The sequence below is a fragment of the Vulpes lagopus genome, chromosome 15, assembly GCF_018345385.1.
Source record: "Vulpes lagopus strain Blue_001 chromosome 15, ASM1834538v1, whole genome shotgun sequence".
NCBI lineage: Eukaryota > Metazoa > Chordata > Mammalia > Carnivora > Canidae > Vulpes > Vulpes lagopus.
The window spans coordinates 28,796,613-28,813,578 of record NC_054838.1 but is presented as its reverse complement, the minus strand read 5'-3'; the positions used below and the strand labels follow the sequence as shown (position 1 = coordinate 28,813,578).

Below are 16,966 nucleotides of genomic sequence, written 5' to 3'. Positions count from 1 at the left end.
AATGTTTTAAAAATTGAGGGCACGTGGGTGGTTCTGCCGGTTAAGCGTCTGCCTTAGCTCAGGCCTGGAGTCCTGCGATCCAGCCCCATATCAGGCTCCCTGCTCTGTGGAGATCTTCGTTTTCCTTCTCCCTCTACCTGCCCCTCACCCTGCTTGTGCTCTCTCTCATTCTCTCTGTCACGTAAATAAATAAAATCTTTTTTAAAAAGGTTTAAAACTTTATAAATTTTTTGTTTTTAGATTTGCTAGATTATAAAATTCAATTTAAGGGCCATTTTGGGATGCCTGGGTGGCTCAGTGGTTGAGCGTCTGCCTTTGACTCAGGGCATGATCTGAGAGTCCCTGGATCGAGTCCCATATCAGGCTCCCCAGAGGGAGCCTGCTTCTCCCTCTGCCTATGTCTCTGCCTCTCTCTCTGTGTCTCTCATGAATGGATGAATAAAAATCTTTTTAAAAAGGGGGAGGGTCATTTTTTAAGTACCTTCTCTTAATAAGGCAAAGGGCTAGCTGTTGGGAATGTGGTGATAAACAAGTGGAGATCTTACTTTTTTTAAGGATTCGTGTTTTGGAAGACACATGGTCAAGTAACATGATCCTAGAGAGACTATGGTAAGAATGTGGTGTTTGAAGTCATTCCTAAATTGATACAATGCTTTTGCTTCTGGTTTTTAATTTAATTTAAGCTATCTTAATCATGGCCTTTTGTTCTCTCCTTCCTTTTTATAGCACCTCACAGATACCTCTCATGGTGTAAGGAATAAGTGCCTGCAATTACTTGGCAATCTTGGCTCTTTGGAGAAAAGTGTCACAAAAGATGGAGAAGGCCTAGCTGTCAGAGATGTCCAGAAGATTATAGGGGATTACTTCAGTGACCAAGACCCACGTGTCAGAACAGCAGCTATAAAAGCCATGGTAAGCATGATAATGGAAACTAAATGGTGACAGTTTCTATTTGTTTCATTCATTATTTTAAGTCCATGGCCAATGTTAGCTTGGATGCTTTCTAAACCACTCCAGGATATACCTTATGCATGTTTTGAGGAATGTGATTAATGGCATCACAGAACTCAAAGGCACACATTCTTTGTGCTTTTCTTTGGGCCTCTGTGGTTGCTTTTACCCATATTTCTGAAACATGGAGGGTACAACTTACACCTGTTTTATTTATTATTATTATTATTATTATTATTATTATTATTATTTTACACCTGTTTTAATACCAAGTCACATCCCTCCTCCAAGTCCCTGGAAGGGGAGGTGCTTTTTAGGAGGAGGTGGTGGTAACCATTTCTTCTTCAGCCTTCTTATCATTATTGAATATTTTTCTAGTATCTCCTGGGATAGTTGGATTAGATTTATTAAATCTCCTAGTGTTTCTATTAAGAAATCTTTGACCAGATTTCTTATTTATATAGCACTAATTTTGGGTAATAGGAACTGGTAATTTGATATAATGAGGGAGAATATATGAGATTGGGAGGGAGATACTGGAAATGTTGATCTTTTTTTCTCCAAATACTTAAACTATATTTTTATTATCTAGTTGCAGCTTCATGAAAGAGGACTGAAATTACACCAAGCAATTTATAATCAGGTACTTTAAATGAGTATGATCTGGAAGGGGAGGAGTGATAATGAAACTGGGAGAGTAGTGTACTAGTTGTCAGAATTTGAACACATAGAGCAGCAACTGGCAGCATTAATTGGGATGAATGTGAAGTTGTGTCCAATATGTATGTTTTAATAAGAGGGTAGAGGATATATAATTGAATAACACTAATATATGTAAAAAGAACTTTTAAAAGGATTTAAGTAGCTCAGTATGAATACACAAAGAGGAATATAGTGTTCAGAATAAGTGGTGGTCTCACTGCTCTCTGGTTGAGCCAAACATGAAGTCAGTTCTGGGCTCCATGCTTGACATACTAGAGTATTTCTGGAGGAGAATAACAAGACCATGGGATCATATGAAAAAATATTTATAATAGTTGGTAAAGAAAGGGACAAAGAAGTTGTAGTATCCCTAGGAGAAATTGATTGGCTGCCTAAAGAAAAGGCGTTACAAGGCTGTATTTCTCTTGTAGAATAATTGAATGCCTCTAGGGACAAGCAGTCTAAATCTATGTCAGAAACCTTGTTTTTTTTTTTTTTTAAGATTTTATTTATTTATTCATGAGAGAGGCAGAGACACAGGCAGAGGGAGGAGCAGGCTCCATGCAGGGAACCCGATATGGGACTTGATATGGGACTTGATCCCGGGTCTCCAGGATCACACCCCAGGCCAAAGGCAGTGCTAAACCTCTGAGCCACCCGGGCTGCCCAGAAACCAGATTTTGTACCAATAATGGTTTTATCTTTCAGAGGAAGATAGCAGTTAAACCCCTGTGACTGGTGTGTAAACCAAGTTTATTCTTTTACAAAATGAAATAGAATGGTTATGTTGGTGTGACCAGCACCTTCTCTCCCTATAGGAAGACTCTGTGGGAAGCCAAATAATTAAAGGAAACTTAGAGAGTAAGGACTCAGAAGTTAGGGGGATCCCTGGGTGGCTCAGCGGTTTAGCACTTGCCTTTGGCCCAGGGCGTGATCCTGGAGTCCCGGATTGAGTCCCACATTGGACTTCCTGCGTGGAGCCTGCTTTTCCCTCAGCCTGTGTCTCTGCCTTTCTTTTTTTTTTTTTTTTTTTTTTTTGTGTGTGTGTCTCTGCCTTTCTATCTCTCTCTCTCTCTCTCTGTGTGTGTGTCTCTCATGAATAAATAAATAAAATCTTAAAAAAAAAAAAGGACTCATAAGTTAGATGATTTAGATATTTAATGGCATAAGACCATGCCAGTTAACTAGGCAAACAGTGACAAGGGCCTCAAGGGAGTGAGGATTGACTATTGGAGTATTTGAGATATAAAGTTGAATTACATACTATACCAGTTTGGGTTATGTGAGTTTGAAGAGCTGATAGAACACCTGTGAGGAAAATTCCAGGCTGTAGGTAGTTGTGACGGTCTGGAGCTCAGAAGAATTCAGAGCTGGAGGTGGGTAATTGAAGCCATCCCCATCTAGGGGGCATGTAGGTACCTAGGAAGAGTAAGAAGATTTGAAAGAGACCAAGCAGGGAAGCCATGGGTAATGTCCAATGTTTAAGAGGTAGACAGAAGAGAGTTGCTGAGGAGCAGCCAGATGGAGGAGGAAAAATATATTCAAGAAAAGGCAGGAGAGTGTTCTCATAGTTGACAATGTCAAGTATGCTAAAAAGTCAGCTGGAGTAGTACCGAAATCTACCCATTGGACTTAGCAACAAGGCCGCTATTAGTGAGTTTGAAGAGAGCAATATTAGTAAGAGTCTATTAGGGTCAATTGAGGTGAGGCAGTTCAACAGTGATTACTGACTGTACTTTAAAGAAACTTGGCTGGGGCACCTGGCTGGCTCAGTCAGAGGAGCATGTGAATCTTGACCTTGGGGTTGTGGGTTTGAGCCCCACATTAGGTGTAGAGATTAAATAAATAAGTAAACTTAAAAAAAAAAAAAACCTTGGCTATAATAGGTTGGCAGGATGGAAGACTGTAGAAAGGGTCAGGCTAAAGGGAGAGCTTTTTGTATTTTAAAGATAGCTGCTACCTGTGTCTATGTGTTGAGGAGAGAACCAGTGTTTGGGGCTGGAAACCAGTGTTTTCCATTGATGATGGAAGAGACAAATGGAGATAAATGGTGGAGTAAGTTCCTTGAGGCATAAAATCAGATTCATGAGCCAATTCATCCAACAATTATTAAATTTTTTTATTATTATTATTTATTTATGATAGTCACAGAGAGAGAGAGAGAGAGAGGCAGACACAGGCAGAGGGAGAAGCAGGCTCCATGCACCGGGAGCCCGATGTGGGATTCGATCCCGGGTCTCCAGGATCGCATCCAACAATTATTAATGCTTGTTGTACAACACTGAGCCTGTTGGATAAGATCTATGCCCATCACATTCTCTCCCGTGAGACAGGCAATTAACAAATAAACACCATAATTATAGCGTGTGAATGGTGCGGTAAATAAATAGTGTACTATAATAGAAAATCAGAAATAGGACTTATTTTGGAGGATGGTAAGGAAGGGTCTGTTTGAGGTGATGGGATCCATAGCAAAAGTACAGGGATTAGGAATTAGAATACTTTTTTCTCAGACATTGAATAATGTATGGAAGAATACAGGTATAAATGAATTTATAACTGTTATGGAATAGTTGGGACAGTTTGTGCCTGAGAACTTTGATTTTTCTCAGATAAACACGTAGCCTTATGGTGTGAAGTGGGATAGAGGACTGGTGGAGGGGGTTAAGACAAGCTCCCTTGGGAAATGGAAGCAGAAAGCAGGGGTGTAAAAGATATCAGTAGGGCCAATAAAGTTCGAGCTGATGAGCCACCAGTCCCTTAGAGAGGATAGTCTTTGCCAGTGCTTTGCTGCCCTTGTGAGCAGTAGAGGTGTTGGGTTTGTAGCGCAGCTGTAGCAGAAGTCTTGAGGGGGTTGTAAATGGTGAACGCTGACAATGCTGTTGGGACTGAAGTAATGGAAGGGTATGGAGCAAGGAGAAGAGGGTTCATTTGAAGAAAAACCATGGGATTAAAGCAGTGGTTCTCAACCAGGATGGTTTTACTCTCTAGGGCATATTTGGCAGTGGAGAGGTATTTTGGGCTTTTGCTGGAGAGAAGGAGAGGGTAGAGGCCAGGGATGCTGCTAAATGTTAACGATGTAGAGGACAGCTTCTCACAACAAAGAATTGTGCAGTCCAAAATGTCAGTACTACTGAGGTTGAGAACCCTCGTTAAACGGATAGGTAGGATAAGTGGGACTGAAGAGCAAATGTGATGGATTAATTCATTGAAATGGAAGAGTTGATAGAGTAACATGTTATGATTAGAGCATAGAATATAGAATTGTTGAATTCAAGAAATGACGTAGTTCTGGGTGTTGTTGAAGTCCAGGGTGTTGCCGTGTTGGTGGAGTAGGGATATTCCATTTCAGACCAAAGTAGAGCAGAAAAATCTGGCCTCTTCTGGCAGCTTAACGTTAAAATTATACATTTATTTAGATGCTTGAGTTTTCAGATTGTCAGTCAGAAATTTATGCTTTGATTTTACGAAAAGGGAAAAAATACCCATATTTGGTGTTTGAGACTGTGAGAGCAGCATTGTGGGCTCCCAGCAGACTTTACTGGGATTGATGCTATTCTAGATGGCTTTTGTGCTGTCTTTCAATCTGTGGTTCTGCCTTCAGACTTGGGGTGGGAGTCAGAACACAGAACATAGCCAGAATGGCTGACAGAGGCCAAGAATTCTTTGTTGGCAAGGGTTCAAGAAATTAAAACTACCCACAAGTATTTTGATTGGCATCCTTATCCAGCCACCCTGTCTTCATTTTGAAAATAGTTTGAACATCACCTGGGAGGACACAGAACTAACAGCCTTTTGGAATTCTTGTTTGCAGGCCTGTAAATTGTTGTCTGATGACTATGAACAAGTGCGCAGTGCTGCAGTCCAACTTATCTGGGTTGTCAGTCAGCTCTATCCTGAAAGGTCAGTGTGGGTGTAAGCCAGCTTTTGTTCATTGCTAAGCCATTCTTCTTCCATCATGTAAAAAACCCTCCTCCAGAAAAGGAATGTTGGTTAGATTTTTAGAAAGCATTGTGGAATGGAGGAAAATACAGATCCTGATAATCAGGATGCTTGGTCTTTGTTTTTCACATCTGCTGTGAACTTTCAGTGTACTCTGAGAAAGATACTTCCCCTCTGGGTCCCAGCCTCCTCATCTATAAATGAAGAGATTGGACTGTCTTTCTCAAGTACTATCTAGCACTGTCCTCACCTTTTTTTTTAATCTTTAAGATTGTTTGGGGCCTATTTTAGTGAATACAAATGCCAGATAAAGACACTAGGTGAGTTTGAGAATAATGATCCTTATGTAGTGCTTGCCTCATTAAAAATGTTTTCATAGTAATTAAATGATTCTCACAATGATTCTTCGAAGTAGAGACAAATATTATTATTCTGTTTTATAGAAGAGTTCCTTCTATAAGAAAGTGTTTTTTCTCTTCATTAAACTGCCTGCTAAAATTGGAAAACCAGAATGAGTTAGTAACCTATAAATTCTCCCCCAAAAAAGAAAAAAAAAATAAAAGACTAATTGGAAATTGCCTCTTCTAGGACCAGATTTGCAAGTATGTTTTATATTGATTTATTTTATGGTTTACTGTTATTGATAGCAATGCAATTTTAGGAGAAAATAAACTTAAAGATATAAAATATTCTGTGGTAGCTAGTTTTTGGTATCTTTGTAAATCTTTGAACCTTTGGTGGGTTAAACACTTATTCAAGACATTGAAAATTTGTGGTGTAACGAAAAGTGTTATTTCATACTTCTAGGATGATTTCTTTACTCTGAAATGTATTCAATCGCTCTAACATTTGAATTACTCAATTGTCATTGTGTGTGTGTGTGTGTGTGTATGTGTGTGTGTGCGTGCAAATTTTCATTGGCTATTCTCAGTTTATTGAACTTGCAGCTTTAGGCTCATGTTTTGTTATTTGTGGGTTTTTTTCTTTTAATTTAGCATTGTCCCCATTCCTTCTTCTAATGAAGAAATTCGCTTAGTTGATGATGCATTTGGAAAAATTTGTCACATGGTCAGTGATGGCTCCTGGGTGGTTCGAGTTCAGGCTGCAAAACTATTGGTAAGTTATACTTTCTTTCATGAACATGTTGCCTGTTACACTTGTACAAATATTTTGTTGAGAAACTACAGATAGGGACAGGTATAACCCACTTTTAGAAACCCTAGTATTTCTAAAAATAAAAGAAATGGTTCATTTTCCTATGAAGTAGTCTTTTGAATTAGAATTTTAAAGATAATCATACTTAACCTTGTTAGCATATGAGACAGCCAAGGCCTAAAGAAAATGGAGAATAATAATAAAAATAGTTGCTTTACTAAGCATCTGTTCTGGCCTAGATCGTTTGCTCTCAGGCCATTTTCATTATCTCATTTACTCTTCATAGTAACCAGCAAGATAATTGATGTTACTCCTATTTTCTGGGTGAGAAAACTGAGGCTCTGAGACGTTAAGTAAATTACCCAACCTATACAGATACAAAGTTGTAGAATGCATTTCAGGTCCTAATCTCCTGACTTTTAGCCTGATACTATTTTGCCTTTGGTAACTCATGGTACCTTTGTAAAAAAACAAACCAAAACAAACTTTTCAGAGATAGAACTATCTTACGGAAGAAGAAGTGTTGGTGTATTATTACTCACCATATTCTTTAACTGTGTTATCTTGGAGATGTTAGTTGATCTTAGTCTGTTTCCTCATCTGTTAAGTGGATTATAATATTCTCTCATGTTTACCTCATAGACTTGTCATGATTCCCAAATGTGATACTTTCTATGGAAATATTTATAAATTGTAAAATACTATACTGAGCATGGGGTTTTGGGAGTGGTTATAGTATGTATATATATTATAAAAATGCATGTAAATGTCAGAGTGAGAAAATCTGAAATTCTTTTTTGGATACTTACTTCCCTTTTGATGGCCCTCATCTTTACCAGTCTACAATCTTGGTAGATTGTTGGCTAAATACTTTGGACCCAATTGTGTGGACTCGGATCCAGTGATAGCCCTATTCTTAAGACCAGTATTTATGGGGTAACTGCTGAAACTTGTGTGAAGCATTTTCATAGAATAATAAGGAATTTGGTTGGTTTCAGTATTTCCTGCTTATAGATCATGTTGTTTGTCCATGATAAAATACAGAGTTAAGCTAGTTGTTACTGATTTTAGTTTTGAATTCACATTTTAAAGCTTTGTTTTGGTTGGTGAATATTTTAAAATTCAGAATAAATCAGTCATTATCAAATTCTTTCATTCAACATTTATCAAGCATCTGTAATGTGTGTCTATGTGTGAGGGGGATGTTTTAGAGAGATAGTTCAGTGATACCTCTTCCTCTGAGTAGGCAGTTTAGAAGAGTAATCCTTAAGGCAGGGTCATTCATGTTTCATTTTTGAATCCCACAGGATCTGAGACTTATCTATGTGAAGCTGTATGAATAATGAATTACAGAGGTGAATTAAAAGGGTTTACACTTAGATGACTCTGACTTGAGTCCGGTGCTTTATGTTTTAATTTCAATGATTTCAGATCCAAGCTATATAAGTAATTAGGTCTGTACTTCAAAAGTAATTAACCGTCTAGTCTTACTGATAATAATCATTGTTATTATTGATAGTCCCTAGCCTACTAAGCTAGGCATTTTTAGTAATATGCACATATATATACATATATACTCTCATAAACACTTAGTTTTTGTGGATAATTTTGAATTCTTTCAAACTCTTGGAGGTAGGTATTCTGTTTGTTTTATAAGTAACAAAATAAGGTTTAGAAAAGTGATGTAACTTATCAAAGACTACATAGATAGTAAATGACACTTTATGATCTGAAATCCATGTTGAATCTCTTCCTTGTGATGACCCAGTTACACATTGAGAACTGTGGTTGTACAGTTAATGTCCTACTGTGTAAGCAAAGAGGTAAACTACTCCACTCCAACTCTTGAGCAGACAAAACTGTCATCAGGTATAGTTTTCAAACCACATGTTCAGGAAGTCAGCAACATTGAGCATAATCTCTGTCTTCAAAAGAGTTGATAGGTCTGGTAGGTTGACATAAGCAGTCAGCTGGAACACCTGTTATCAATAGCTTATTGGAAGGAAGAAAGCAGTTTATATTTTCAATGTAGAAAAAGAAAATCTAATTGCTACAGATGTCTTGTAAAATTCCCAAAACAAAGTCTAGCCAAGTTTATTGTCTAGTAGGTTTTTTTTTTCCAAGGGATGAAAAATGAGATTCAATGTGTATACTATTGGTTACAACTAATATAACAGCTTGAAAAAATCATAAGACAGAAGCATAAATATAATATAAAAAGACAAGATTTTAAAATTGTACTGTAGGAAAGATTTTAAAATTGTACTGTAGGAAAGAGCTCTTAACATATGATAAAAGGCTTCATGGAGGAGGTGAATTCTGAACTGAGTTTTGAAGGATAAATATGAGTTAACTAGGTAAATAGCTAGGTAAATAAGTAGGGAAGGAGAAAATATAAGCAGAGGTACAGACGGAGTGCACTTACATTGCATACTAATATTACACTAACTACAATATCATACTAAAGTACAAGCAGTTTAATACTTCTTGGTTTGGGGAGGTGGATAATGTTAAATGTGGGGGATGTGCAACAAGGTAAAGCTCGGGAGGAAAGCAGAAGCCAGATTCTTTAAGAACTTAAATGAAGGAAAAAAAAAAAAAAAGAACTTAAATGAAGGGGTGTTGGGTGGCTCAGTTGGTTAAGCATCTGCCTTTGAGGTCATGATCTCAGGGTCCTGGGATCGAGCCCCACATCAGGCTCTTTGGGGAACCTACTTCTCCCTCTCCCTCTGCCTCTCCCCCTGCTTGTGCACACACACACTCTCTCACTTTCTCTCACTAAAATAAGTAAATAAAATCTTAAAAAAAAGAACTGAAATGAAATGATACTGATACTGGTTTAGGTTTAAGTCCACCTTGCACAAAAGTAGTACCCATTTTCCTTGGCTTCTAGCAGGATGAAAACTTTCAGATGTAGACTGTTTCAGAAAATTCAAAACCACGTGAAAGGTTGGTTTTCAGTTATCCATTACTCCTACTGAGGCAAAGAAAGTTGATTGCTGGGACACCTGGGTGGCTCAGTGGTGAGCATCTGCCTTTGGCTCGGGGTATGATCCCAGAATCCTGGGATCAAGTCCTGCATCAGGCTCCCTGCAGGGAGTCTGCTTCTCCCTCTCCCTATGTTTCTGCCTCTCTCTGTGCATGTCTCTCATGAATAAATAAATAAAATCTTACAAAAAAAATTTGATTGCCAAGTATGCAGCTCCATGGAACAATTCAGAATATAACATTACTGTGAAATTAATCATGGTAATTGGTGTTCTATCTAGAATGTAGTCCTTAGTTCAGTGATTTCTTCTTGTTTAATTTCTCCTATTCAAGTAAGGGTTAAACCTTTTTATAAGACTCCAGAAGTGTCTGACCTTAAAAAATGATAATATTTTCAGACAGATCATAGGTTGTTATGTCCATAGCCATAGGGCTACTTTCCCAGGGCAAATGCAGATGTCTTAGTGGCAGTTTTCTCTCTCGCATGATAGTTCTTTTTTTGGTATTGGGGTGGAGTACTTTTCTCTGCCACCTAATTAGGTAGAAGCTAGAGGCTAGGCTAGTGCGTAGACTACGTTATTATTAAGGAGCCTGTAGTGAGCAATTTTTGCTTTGAAAGTAGGTTTGACAACCCTAGTTTGTTAAATATCATGTTGTTTTTTTTTTTTTTTTAGTGTTATAAATACAATTGTTAAGAAGAAATAGTAGTAATAGTAGTAGTAGTAGTAGTAGTAGTAGTAGTAGTAGTAGTACAGTTGAAGGGAATTTATCTGAATGTATTTATCTTGGTTAAAGTAGACAAAAATATAGATGTTTTTCTGATTTTTGAGGTGTCCTTTATGACAAGTTCATCTTCTTGGTCACGTCTACTCCTCCAGTATTTTCATGAATGATGCCATCATTTACCCAGTTATAAACCCAGAGGCATTTGGGAATTTTTTCTGTGTCCCATAACCAGTGAGTCATCAACTCTTTTCTTGACATCTCCTGAATCGCTCCCTTCTCTGTTTCTACTGGATGTGTACTAGTTTAGGTCTCAACATTTTTCAAGGGGATTATGATGTTATAGGGCTCTTGGTATTTGTGGACTAAAATGAAAAGCTTCACATATTCTCAGATAACAAAGGAAATTTTTTGTAAATGATAATATGTAATTTTTTGAGGCTAGAATTTGGATAGTACACCATCTTTGTTACTGCATTGGGAGAACTCAGCTAAAGGCACTGGTGGAGGCCATTGAGATTAGGGATTGGAGTACTTCACTGTGAAGTCATTAAAACTTCATTCTTGGAATACCTGGCTGGCTCAGAGAGCTTGTGGCTCTTAATCTCAGGGTTGTGAATTCAAGCCCCACGGTGGGCATAGAGCTTACTTAAAAGACAAAACAAAAACTTAATTCTTTATTAGAAAAAAAGTACCCCCTAAAAAGGTCAGCTGTTAATGCTGGTGATCAAACTAAAGAGAAAGTTGAGGAGGTCTTAAAAATTTAGAGTTCTTGGGGATCCCTGGGTGGCGCAGCGGTTTAGCGCCTGCCTTTGGCCCAGGGCGCGATCCTGGAGACCGGGGATCGAATCCTACGTCGGGCTCCCGGTGCATGGAGCCTGCTTCTCCCTCTGCCTGTGTCTCTGCCTCTCTCTCTCTCTCTCTCTCTCTCTCTCTCTCTCTCTGTGGCTATCATAAATAAATAAAAATTTAAAAAAAATCTACCATTTAAAAAAAATTTAGAGTTCTTATTCATAAAACTGATATTTGGATTAAGAACATGAATGTTAGATTTGATATGGTTCAGATCTATGTAACAAAGAAGGCCATCAACTGTACCATGTAGAAATAGGAAAAAGTAGGTTTGAAACAACTTCAATGAAAATAGCACAACAGTTGCTCTCCTGGAGTTGTGGGAGAGGCATTAACTTGAATAAGGATATGCCCAAAGAACATGTAACTTTCTATGGAAAATGTGATTGGAGAAGTCTGAGCCTTTATAAGCATTTCCATATTCACTAACTTAGGAATTTGAGAAGGTTGCCAGTATATTCTTTAAGAATGTCTTGGACCTGCTCTAATAGCCTGCTAACCTGTCTCTCTGCTTCATTTTGATTCCTTCTGGTCCATTAGCCACATTGCCACTAAGATGATGTTTATAAGGTGTAAGTCTTTGCTTCTCCCTATTTGAAATAAGCAAGATACCAAATCTCTTAGCCTGTTTCTCATCTAAAAAAGGATAATTTTGAGTGCCTGTCTGGCTTAGTTGGTAGAGCATATGACTCTTGATCATGGCGTTGTGAGTTTGAGCCCCATGTTGGGTGGAGACATTACCTAAAAAAAAAAAAAGATAATAATAAGGATAATAATAAGGATACATTCTTCATTGGATTGTTAGAATAAAAATAAAATAGAATTAAAATACTTTATAGTGTTGAGCTCTTTTTGAGAAAAGATTATCTGGTTATTCAAAATTATGGCAAACTTATTCTATAACAAATACGACAAAGGGTTATGAAAAAGGCCCTTTATGATCTCATCCCTAACCATCCTGCTTCATTTTTAGCACCCCTATCCTGCATCCAATCGACAGAACTGCTGGATGTTTCCCACACGGCATTCTCTCTTTATGCATTTGCACTTGTGACAATTCCCCTGTCTCCACACTGTAGTTTGTTCTCAGAGTTTCCCATAGAAAACTTGTTGGGAATAATATAATACCCTGCATTGGGTATATTATTATTATATATATTATTAATATAATAATATAATAATATTAATTATTATAATACAATAATAATATAATATAATAATATAATAAGTATTATACCATTTTATACCGTAATACAATTATCTGTTTACTTGTCAGTTTCCCTCACTAGTCTGTGAGGTGATTGATTCGTGGAATTGACGTCTTCTCTTTTGTCTTACTGTTCCTAGTAACTGTAGGCATATAGTTGAATGATTGATAAAGAAATATCTGTTCATTGAGTAAGTGAATGAACAAATGAATGGAAAGACTAGAATAAAAAGGAATGGAGAGACAGTGAAAAGTAGCAGTTGAGTCAAAGGATTCTGGAACCTGGGTCTATAGCCTAGCTCTGTAAATTATACTCTTTGTGACTTTGAATGAATTACTTAACCCTCTTTGTGCCTTCTTTTTTTAACTTTCTCTCCCCCCCCCCCATATATAAAATGGGACTAATAGTATTTACTTCATAGCGGAACTAAATTAGTTAATATATGTATAAACAGTGTATGACACATAGTAAGCTCTATTTAGTTGCTAGCTGCTGCTACTAATGTTTTTATTATTTTGCTGGTGATTGAGAACCAGTCAGCATCTTTACTGCCAAGAATAATGTTGTCTTTATCCATGTAAGCTGGCCTCAGACTTTGAATTTTAAGATAATGTTCAGGTCTTAAAAGTTGGTTAATTTGCTCCTGATTCTTTGTCTTTACAGGGCTCAATGGAACAAGTCAGTTCGCATTTCTTGGAGCAGACACTCGACAAGAAGCTCATGTCAGATCTCAGGGTAACTTGGATTCTTTGTTGCTTAAACTGAGTTTCTGTAACCAGTATCAGTCAGTATAGCTGTCTTCGAAGTTGTGTGGATTTAATTTTGCAGCCCATATATTTGTTAAGTAAATGTTCGGTGACTAAATTACATTTTAGTTTAAAATATTATTAACTTGGGGGATCCCTGGATGGCTCAGCAGTTTGGCGCCGCCTTTGGCCCAGGTCGTGATCCTGGAGTCCTGGGGTCGTGTCCCACATCGGGCTCCCTGTGTGAAGCCTGCTTCTCCCCCTGCCTGTGTCTCTGCCTCTGTGTGTGTGTGTGTGTGTCTATCATGAATAAATAAATAAAATCTTAAAAAAAAAAATCTTAGTAACTTGAACCAAATTACAAATTACGTCATTTAAGTTCAAATTATTTTATTTTAAAATTATTTTAGTGAAATACTTTATACAGGTGTATTTTACAAAGCAGAGGCAAGATTAACTTTCTGTTTGCTAAAAACTACAAAGATCTGGTCTGAATTTTATGACCAGGTGAGATTTTATGACGTTAGGATTCCTTTTCTATAGCAATTTCCATGGAGGAATCAGTAAATTCTTTTTCTGAAAAGTAACAAAGTGCCTCTTATAGAATGCCTTTAAGCCTTGACCATGTTCTCTAATATAATTGTAGGACTAAATATGAGTTAGTACGTCATTATCTTAATTTTTATTTTTTATTTATTTTTTAATTTTTAGATTTTTAATTTTTATTTATTTTATTTTTTTAAAGATTTTATTTATTTATTCATGAGAGACCCAGAGAGAGGCAGAGACATAGGCAGACGGAGAAGGAGGCTCCATGCAGGGAGCTCGACGTGGGACTCGATCCTGAGACTCCAGGATCATGCTCTGCGCCAAAGGCAGGCACCAAACCACTGAGCCACCCAGGCGCCCCTAGATTTTTTATTTATTCATGAGAGACACACACAGAGAGAAAGGCAGAGACACAAGCAGAGGGAGAAGCAGGTTCCAAGCAGGGAGCCTGACGTGGGACTCGATCCCGGGTCTCCAGGATCACACCCTAGGCTGAAGGTGGCGCTAAACTGCTGAGCCACCAGGGCTGCCCCTATCTTAAGGAATTACAGAATCTTTGATAAATAGAAGGAAAAGGAAAACACTTTACTTATATTCCCACTACTCTACACATTGACTTTTGTCATGCTTTTATGCATGTTTTAAACATAAATAAATCCTTGTATTTAGATAAGTTTGCAGTCTAGTTTTTACATTTATCACTGTATTGTATGCCTTTTTTCATATAGTCAACTTTAATACTTAGTATTTTTACTGATTGTGTAATACCTTAAGCAGATGTGACAATTTCTTAGCCCTGTCTTATATATATATATTATTTAGATTCTCCCATTTTTCCACCATTATAGATCATATAAAGAATATCATCTTGCATATTAGATATTTCTTCTTTTGAGTCATTCCATAAGATAAATTTTTAGGTTGAGGAATTTCTGTTTACACTTAATAAAACATTGCCATATGGATTTCCTGAAGGGCATTGCCTTCATTTGAGGCTGGTGATTAAGTGTTCTTTTTATATACTAGAGTATATATGTATGTAAAAAATAGCATGCTCGTGATAAATGGCAAAGGATGGGTAATGCAAGGGTTTCTAAGATACATCACAGGGTATGAACATTACTGCTGGGTCTGACCCACATCCTTGTAGACTTAGGTGCACTATTTCATCAGGGCCTTTCCTATGATGAATAAGGAAGGCCAATGACCAAGAAGAGTCTTAAGAGGCTGATATATAAAGCAGAATGGCAATTCATTCATAATGAAAACCATAATGGGTTGAAATAGATATTCACTTTAGCTGACCAATATGTTCCCTCTTAGGCAGTCTATGAAGAGTGTGAATTTACCAAAAAGTTGCATAGTGAGTGCAGTGTTACTCAAATAGAGCACAAGTATTACCAAATTCAGACTTCTACTGGGACTAAAAAAATTCTTTTCTAGGGCTAGTTAATTATCTGCCAGGATAGTGCTAGAGGGACACTGCTATTATTTACCTCTCTGGTTCTCCCTTTCCTGTGTTGCAACGGCAAACATAAACTACCTGTCTGATCGGTGCATTCTTTTATTATCTTTAATAAGATTAATATCAGCTCTGACAGACCTGTGAACCTTTGGTCTTACTTTACACTGAATTTGCATTTTTCTGCTCTGATGAGTTGAATACTTCTTTTGAAAATGTAATTCTCAGAGAGCAGTCTTATTTCCTACTTTCCTGTGTTCTCAGAATACGTTTTTCTGTTCCCTCGTGAACCCCTTGCAAATGGTAATTGTCATTGTCCTCTACAGAGAAAACGCACTGCACATGAACGTGCCAAGGAACTTTACAGCTCAGGAGAGTTTTCCAGTGGCAGAAAGTGGGGAGATGATGCACCCAAAGAAGAAATAGATACAGGAGCTGTGAACTTGATTGAGTCAGGAGCTTGTGGAGCCTTTGTTCATGGATTGGAAGATGAGATGTATGGTAAGTATGACTGCATACTAATAACAGTGCCCATTTACTGAGTGCCTGCCGTGTATCAGGCGTACACTGGTTAATATTAACATGTAGTGTCTCTTTTAGTTTTCACAGTCATTCTATGAAATACCTACTGTTACTTAATTTCAAGAACAGAAGATTGAGGCCCAGGTGGTATAATACAGTGGTTAAGAGCATGGACTTTGGGTTCAGTCCATCTAGGTTCCAGCATTTATATAAAACAAGGTTAAGGGATCCCTGGGTGGCGCAGCAGTTTAGCGCCTGCCTTTGGCCCAGGGCGCGATCCTGGAGACCCGGGATCGAGTCCCACATCGGGCTCCCGGTGCATGGAGCCTGCTTCTCCCTCTGCCTGTGTCTCTGCCTCTCTCTCTCTCTGTGACTATCATAAATAAATAAAAATTAAAAAAAAAAACAAAAAAAAAAAAACAAGGTTAATAATAAATGTTTCTGAATTGCAAGAATTAAATGAGATTATATAGACACAAAATACTTGGCATAATACATGACCCACTTATAGTAAGCACTTAATAACTGGTAGTACAAATTGATATTATTTATACCAATAATAATAACTTGTTATTGGTCACCTAGCTGGTATGAGACAGAAGCAAGATTTGAGCTCAGATATGTTTGACCTCAAAGCCTTTATATTATGACTAATGACTTTCTTTCACCTTCATTTTTTAAAGAAAGTATGTATTTTATTTATTTATTTATTTATTTATTTATTTATTTATTTATGAAAAAAAGTGTGAGCAGCAGGGTGGGGGCAGAGGGGTTGCAGGGCTGTCTCACAACCCTGAGATCATGAACCTGAGACAAAACCAAGAGTCTGACAGTCAACCTACTGAGCCACTCAGGAGCCTCTACCTTCATTTTTGAAAGATTATTTCACTGGAAATTGAATTCTAGTTTAATAGGGTGGGTTTTTGTTTTTGTTTTTGTTTTTTCCAGTCTTACTAGGTGTTCCACAATTTTCCAATTTGCATTGTTGACAAGTCTGCTGCCATTTTTTTGTTTGTTCTTCTGTATATGTCTTTGTATAGCTGCTTTTTTTTTTTTTAAGATTTTATTTATTTATTCATGAGAGACACAGAGAGGCAGAGACACAGGCAGAGGGAGAAGCAGGCTCCACGCAGGGAGCACGATGTGGAACTCGATCCTAGGACTCC

The 16,966-nt window shown here is 37.6% G+C and overlaps 1 protein-coding gene across 2 annotated transcripts in view; it reads left to right on the top strand.

The window, feature by feature from the left end:
- INTS4 (integrator complex subunit 4) overlaps positions 1-16,966 on the top strand; it is a 110,220-nt gene that overhangs the window by 44,940 nt on the left and 48,314 nt on the right. For both annotated transcript variants that reach the window (XM_041730418.1, XM_041730419.1), the window contains exons 5-10: positions 727-912; positions 1,544-1,594; positions 5,468-5,556; positions 6,591-6,711; positions 13,185-13,256; positions 15,605-15,779. In XM_041730418.1, the coding sequence (XP_041586352.1) occupies positions 727-912; positions 1,544-1,594; positions 5,468-5,556; positions 6,591-6,711; positions 13,185-13,256; positions 15,605-15,779 (694 nt within the window). The remainder of the gene's footprint in view (positions 1-726; positions 913-1,543; positions 1,595-5,467; positions 5,557-6,590; positions 6,712-13,184; positions 13,257-15,604; positions 15,780-16,966) is intronic.